The sequence below is a fragment of the Gossypium hirsutum genome, chromosome A04 (assembly GCF_007990345.1).
Source record: "Gossypium hirsutum isolate 1008001.06 chromosome A04, Gossypium_hirsutum_v2.1, whole genome shotgun sequence".
NCBI lineage: Eukaryota > Viridiplantae > Streptophyta > Magnoliopsida > Malvales > Malvaceae > Gossypium > Gossypium hirsutum.
Window position 1 is genome coordinate 4611491 of NC_053427.1, and position 6819 is coordinate 4618309.

General features: G+C 29.9%; 2 protein-coding genes across 2 annotated transcripts; both read right to left on the reverse strand.

Annotated features, from left to right (window-relative positions):
- Positions 1 to 216: 216 nt before the first annotated feature.
- On the reverse strand, positions 217 to 2697 carry LOC107940863 (G-type lectin S-receptor-like serine/threonine-protein kinase SD1-1). Its single transcript, XM_016874326.2, has 5 exons — positions 2583 to 2697; positions 2203 to 2413; positions 1090 to 1327; positions 851 to 995; positions 217 to 602 (listed from the first exon to the last, which is right to left on the reverse strand). The coding sequence occupies exons 1-5, from the start codon at positions 2682 to 2684 to the stop codon at positions 255 to 257; spliced, it is 1044 nt and encodes a 347-aa protein (XP_016729815.2). The 5' UTR covers positions 2685 to 2697; the 3' UTR covers positions 217 to 254.
- Positions 2698 to 3341: 644 nt separating this feature from the next.
- Positions 3342 to 6595, reverse strand: LOC121227873 (G-type lectin S-receptor-like serine/threonine-protein kinase At4g27290). Its single transcript, XM_041110778.1, has 2 exons — positions 5365 to 6595; positions 3342 to 3801 (listed from the first exon to the last, which is right to left on the reverse strand). The coding sequence occupies exons 1-2, from the start codon at positions 6551 to 6553 to the stop codon at positions 3611 to 3613; spliced, it is 1380 nt and encodes a 459-aa protein (XP_040966712.1). The 5' UTR covers positions 6554 to 6595; the 3' UTR covers positions 3342 to 3610.
- Positions 6596 to 6819: the final 224 nt, after the last annotated feature.

Genomic DNA, 6819 nt, shown 5'->3' on the forward strand with positions numbered 1-6819 from the left:
GACTAAGAGCAGAACTTAATCTTGTTAATATGATTCTTCTTCAAGAGATTTAAGTTAGATGAAGTCTCTGTTTTGTTGTTGGGAGAAATTTTGGTGATGGACAAATTGGTTAATTGTTAGAGCCCACCTTGGTACAATATGTGAAATAATAATGATGAAAGATGCAAAACTTTTCTACAATATTAACATATTTCAAAATTTTTTTTGCTCTTTGATAATTACAGAGTCGCCTCTAGCGTCATGAACCTCTAATTCTATCTGGCATCTAACATTGTAATGGTGACTTCATTAGATGAAGTTGATTGTTTCCTGGATCTACAATCGGCTACCGTCGCTGATGGCAGCTGATCTTTTTCAATGAAATAACCAGGCTGATTCGGTTGAGGTAATGTACTTTCGCCGCCTAACATAAGCAACACCGATGACATCTTGGGTCTATCTTCTGGGCGTTGTTGCACACATAAGAGAGCCACATGAATACATCTTAAAATTTCACTTGTAATGTAGGTGCCATCGCTGGTGGTGGCGTTGCCTCCGTCAGTATCTCCTATTGTTTTATTGATTAGTTCCACTGGTCTCCCTTCTGTCCACAATCTCCATGCCTGAATTTTTTTTAATACAATTGATTTGTTAGCATGATAGAATTGTTCGAGAATCGAATTATGTGAATTAATTTTAAAAAGTATTTTAACATAATATCAAATAAAAAAATTTAATTTAACTCACGAACATCTGTACTTTTGAATAACAACTTAATACAAAATATTTATACTTATATATTCGAGTTCGATTTGACTTAGAGACCCTTGTAGCTAGAAATAACAATTTAATAAGATACATTTATACTTACATGTTCGAGAAGATTATGGTTAATATCCGAGTATCCCCTGTTTCTCTTCCCGGTAATAATCTCCAAAATCAAAACTCCAAAACTAAAAACATCAGATTTCATTGAGAAACGTCCATAAAAAGCATACTCTGGAGACATATAACCACTGAAAAAAACAGAGAGAGAAAAAATCACTCAGATTAAAAACCTTAAAAACATCAAAAAATTTATAAATAAATTTCTACTAAAAACCAACTTACTATGTTCCGACAACTCTTCTTGTTTTGTCCTCTATTTGATCTCCACCAAACATCCTAGCCAAACCAAAGTCTGAAATCTTGGGATTCATATCATTATCTAATAATATATTACTTGCTTTTAAATCTCTATGAATAATTCTTAATCTAGAATCGTGATGAAGATAAAGAAGTCCTCGAGCAATCCCATCTATGATGTGAAATCGCCTTTCCCAGTTCAACAATTTGTTTCTTGTTTTATCTGCAATGAATATGATCAATCTTATCTATTTTTTTTTATTTATGTCCAAAACCTATATAACTTCGACTCTTCAATTTTTATGAAATATTCTGTTTGATATCCGTATTTGATTTATATCCAAACATGAGTATAAAATAGAGGTATTCATTGATCAAACTAGACCCTTATAAAAAGTCAACTATATAGATATTAGCCAATTTTTTCAAAATCCTTCTATATTTATAAATACTAATCAAATCCATTTAGGATTGCCAATAGTTTTTCAACTATATATGTTTTTATTTAATATTTAATAATAAAAATATTTTTAATATTTATACTATATTTTAGGAATAAATATTAAATTTATTCATAAATTTTGGTCTAATGTGCAATTTGATACACGAATTTTGATTTGGTGTAATTATACACATGAAATTTGAATTGTAGTTCATATGTATACATGAAACTTTAATTTTGGTTCAATTGTGCACATTTAAAGAAATGAAAACCTACATTTATTTTCATATCGAATTACTATAATTATTTGTATATGCAATATATCAATATAAAATGGTGTTAATTCGATAATATTGTTAGTGATTTGTGAAAATTAAACCAAATCACAATTTTATGTTTAAAATTGTAGAAAATAAAAATTAATGTATGACATTACACATTGAATCAAATTTCATTTATAGTATTGATGTTAAAAATCGAAAACTAACATAGCGAGATTTGAGCCTTAAATGTTACCGTTCATTTTTTGTTCCGTTTAAACCGTCACAAAAATTAATTGAATTTTTATACTTATATAAACGGGCTTGAGAAAAATTAAATATAGCAATATTAAACACTTAAAATCGAATCGAGATTATTGAGTTGAAGATACGAACCGAATATGAAGTTGTCTAAACTTTTATTTGGCAAGTATTCGTAGATTAGCATCCTTTCATCTCCCTTAAGGCAGCAACCAAATAGCTTTACCAGATTCCGATGTTGAAGTTTAACTATCAATGTCACTTCATTCTTGAATTCATCAAATCCTTGCCCTGAATCCTTTGATAGTCTCTTCACTGCTATTTCTTTCCCTTCTTTCAACATACCCTTTTCATTCAAAAAAAAAAATGTCAGCAAACACGAAATCGAGTCATAATTTTTTTATGTTACTCGAATTCAGATATATGTATTTGTATTTATTTAAATGTATTTGAAGTATTATATTCGATACCGATTTCCGTAATCAAGTTAACATAAGATATTGCTTCATAATTACCTTATATACATGACCAAATCCACCTTGTCCCAACTTGTTGTTGCTTGAGAAGTTATTTGTTGCATTGGCTATAGTTGCAAAATCGAATATTTGCATCTCCATCTTTTCCTTAGTTTTACCTGGCTCGAAATTTACAATAAATTCTATATCATTTTAACTCGAGTATGAGTGCTGAATACGCATTTCATTAACATGTTTTACGTTTTTTAGTAAAATTTTTATATATTCAAAAGATTTTACCTCATATCCATGTTTGAAAAGATATATTATTAGGAGAAGTTTAATTTATTTATACCTTAAAAGCAAGTAATTTTATCAACACAATAAGGTTTAATGTTGAAATATGTTATTTGTGTTCTTAAAATAGAAAAATATTTGATACATTGTTGGTAGAGTTTTTAAATTCCACAAGTAGGGTCAGGAGTTTGACAAGTGTCTTATAGGATATAATAAGTTATTAAAAATATATATTTAAAAAACAAAGACACGTCAATTTTTTAAGCTGCTTGTGAAAAAAAAAACCAAATAATCACCCTTTTAAAATATTATAAAGACTAAATGACTTACTTTTCTTTATTGTCACTTTAAAACACGATATTTTTTAATGTTCAACTTTAATAGGTAAAAGTATTATAGAGGCCTCTATATGAGAAGTTTGATTGCATTTTGCCCTCTCTATGTTAGATTAAAAAAATAGTCTTTCTGTTAATTTTTTCATCTATTTTTATTGTTAAGAATTAGTTTCTATACGTCAACATGAGGTATTCATGGCACGTCATGTCTCAAATATGGTTATTCCTTCAACCACTCCAATTTTTAATACTACAAATGGATGAAATTTTTAACAGAAATGATAAATTCACTCTTTAATCTAACGTCCAGGGATTAATTTACTCATTTTTTTAGAAGAGGGAACAAAATATAATCTCGAACCTAGATACTTTTACCACTCTAATGTTGTTTTCAATTTTACTGATATAATTCAAAATTAAATATACAAAAACTAAACTGTGGATAGATAGAATAATTTACTCGTAAAACATGTCGAAAATAAGTGTCTGAATATAGAAGTCGAGGGAAAATGTTGGTTTACCTTTGTTGCTGAGATTATTCTTGAGTTTGTATAAGAGAAACAATGTTACCATGGATCCCATAGGTACTATGATGGAGATGGCTATTATCACTGCCTTCTTCTTTTCCATTTTTCTTTGAATTTTATCTGAAATATTTTTCCGAAAACAAATATTCATCAAATAACAGGTCCATTTAAAAGATGAATCGAGTTTGCCAATTGAGTTTTAGCTCGATTGGCATGGGAATTGTTGTCAATGTAGGAGGATATAAGTTCGAGTGCGTTGAAGCATATTATCCTCCTATTTATGGGTTGGAGAGGAACTATAGGTAGTTCTAGATATTGTATCAAAAAAAGCATATAATCAAAAACTATAATAAAATTGTTAAAAAAAATGGACCAAAATTTTAACTTCAAAACTCGAGCTTAATTTGAAGCATTTTTAAATTTTATAATATTTTATTTCATCCCACTTTTGTATATTACATCATTTTTATCAAATAAAAAATAAATATACGATATTATAATGTACATATTTCGAAATGCAATAAATTGTCCAGGTTCCAAATTTTAATAAATATAAAAATCTCTAATTATTAAAATTTAAATAAGAATAACATTTTTAAAAAAAATAGATAAAAATAATATGAACAACTTGAGTTATGAACAAATTTATGCAAAATTCAAAACTTGAGCTTAACTGGACCGCAAATATGTGGGATACTGTTATTATACATAAACTAATTTCAATCCAAAACTCTACTTGATTAAATTCGCAAACACCTCCAATAATTACATGTTACTATCGTCTTATTGAATTTGTCTATGGATCGAATTGGGTAAAATTTCAAAATATTTTTTAATATCTTAGTCTAAATTCGGACCGACTTGTATTCACTTTACAAATATTTAAAATAATAATTATATTTTTTATAATTAAATTTAAATAAATTCGGACCGAAATGACTAAGCCCAAAGTAAAATGATCTCATTTAAACTTAAACTGGGCGGACCTATCGACCCAAATAGATCTAATTCCACTGAAATCTAAGCTCAGCCCAGCTAGTATTACATTAACAATCCCCAGCCCAAATTCATCCGAAATGTAGGCAAAAAGTCAAAAACTTGGTAAAAAGACATTTTTAGTATATCTTAATTTTGATATCCAATAAATTGATCCCTTTTAAAAAATCGAAACAATTTAATCTCTATTAATTTCGAAAATGAAAAATTAAAGACAAGTAATAATGGTAGTTAAAATTTTCAATCAATCGTGTATAATTTTAATTTATATAAATATATTTTATCAATTCGATCCTAATTCTACAAAGAAATATCTAAAAAATTTGTAAAATTAAAAAAATATATAAAATTTAAAAAGAATATATAAAGAATACTCTAGCCTCAAATATATATAAATAAATAGAACGCTTAAAATTTAAAGTTAAATTTGTTATCATAATTGATGTGATTAATTATATTCAGTGACAGGAATTAAATTATTACGATTCTTTTAGGACGGATTCAATTTACTTAATATCGAAATTGAGAATGATTAGAGAAATCTTTTTACTCAAAATTTTACTTGATAAAAAAACATTTTTTTCCATATCAGACTAGTTGAATTCATGTTGACCCGAAAATAATTAAATAAAAAATTAATGGAATCGAAAATCGATAGTGGAAAGGGCAGTTGAAAAGGAAGTTTACCTAGCTCAGATATAGGCAATCGAATGTAAAGAGGTTGGACATCCTGTGAAAACTCAGTTATATCAATCAATTCATCCAACCAAACCAAGCATCCACTCCCTTTTGTAACATCCAAATTCGCGTACGCCGTGCAAGCGCAGTTCTTCACACAAAATTCCTCGCATTCTTTTAAATTCATGCTACCATTAGCCCAAGATTTCGATGTGTCAGGTAACGCCAACCGCCTCTGCTTCAAAAACCCATCTCCACTACAACCCAACTCCGTCGTCCGACTGCATCCATCCGACGTATTCATCGAGCTCTTCGGTTTAAACCCTTCCAAGCACGAACACAGTGGAAACCTACCGGATTTACAACTCGCATACGATCCACATAACCCATAAGTAGAACATCCATCAGCTTGTGCCGTCGAGAAAACTTGCCATTCATTCCTTTGGTTCCATATGAAACGCTGCATTAAACCAGATGGATCCATTGCGTACCTGGAAATAAACGAACTGTTTTTCAGCTCCGATTTGAAGTAAATTTCGTTTTCATTGATCACGAAATTATATGAATACAAAGGAATTGGACTATCATCTGGTTTCCGAGCTGATAAATAATGACCGTCCCATGAACCTGCTCGGTAAACTGTTTCCGACCCTTTCTTCAAAACAACTTGTGGGTGACCATGAGGATCCATCCTTAATGAATATTGACCTTGTGATGGATCATCTGATGATTTCCATGACGATATATAGTATTCGAAACCAGTGATTAAGTTTATCCCAATCTTCATCCCCGGTAAAAGATTATCACAAGGAAAATCAAAACTTTCCCAGAAAAAATTCTTTGAATCATCCTCGTTTTTCTCTTTCACTACGAGATTTCCTGAATCGAAAAGCTGTAAAACAGGTTCATGGGGAGTTCTTGATGTGTTTGGATTAGTATACCAAACGACGCCGTTGGTTTCGTTGAAAAGTGTGAGGATTCCATTGTTGTCTAAGCTTAAAACTCCATTATTATCTGAAACCGGAACTTCCCTGTTAGCGACCCAAACGACTGTGGTGTTTGAAAATTTATACCATATTCCTACGTATCGGTTGTTCGAATTCTCTGGACTGAAAAAACCCATTTCGAAGGTTCCATTTTCGGATTCAAGTGTTTCACCGCCATCTTTAATGAAATCACCCGGAGTGATGATTTTCATTGTTGAGGCTTTGAAAATGAAGAAGAAAAAGAGAGTCGACCACCAAAGAATCTCCATTAATGAGAAGCTTTTACATTAATGGAAGTTATTGATATAAGATATATGTTAAAAAGGAGGGTCTTAACGTAAAACAAGAATGAAAAGTCTTTGTGGTGTGCTTTTGGTTCATATAAGTCATGCATGGGCCCTTTACACTTTTATCATTCAAAACATCTTTTTCTATGTTTTGACAAAAATAATATATATAAACGCTGGAGTTAGGTGAG

Coding starts and splice junctions, on each gene's coding strand:
- LOC107940863 (XM_016874326.2), bottom strand. CDS start 2,684: ATGGAGATGCAAATATTCGATTTTGCAACTATAGCCAATGCAACAAAT. Junction 1,328..2,202: donor TTTAGACAACTTCATATTCG/GTTCGTATCTTC, acceptor TATTCATTGCAG/ATAAAACAAGAAACAAATTG. Junction 603..850: donor ACCATAATCTTCTCGAACAT/GTAAGTATAAAT, acceptor AAAAAAATTCAG/GCATGGAGATTGTGGACAGA.
- LOC121227873 (XM_041110778.1), bottom strand. CDS start 6,553: ATGAAAATCATCACTCCGGGTGATTTCATTAAAGATGGCGGTGAAACA. Junction 3,802..5,364: donor ATTGCCTATATCTGAGCTAG/GTAAACTTCCTT, acceptor AAAATATTTCAG/ATAAAATTCAAAGAAAAATG.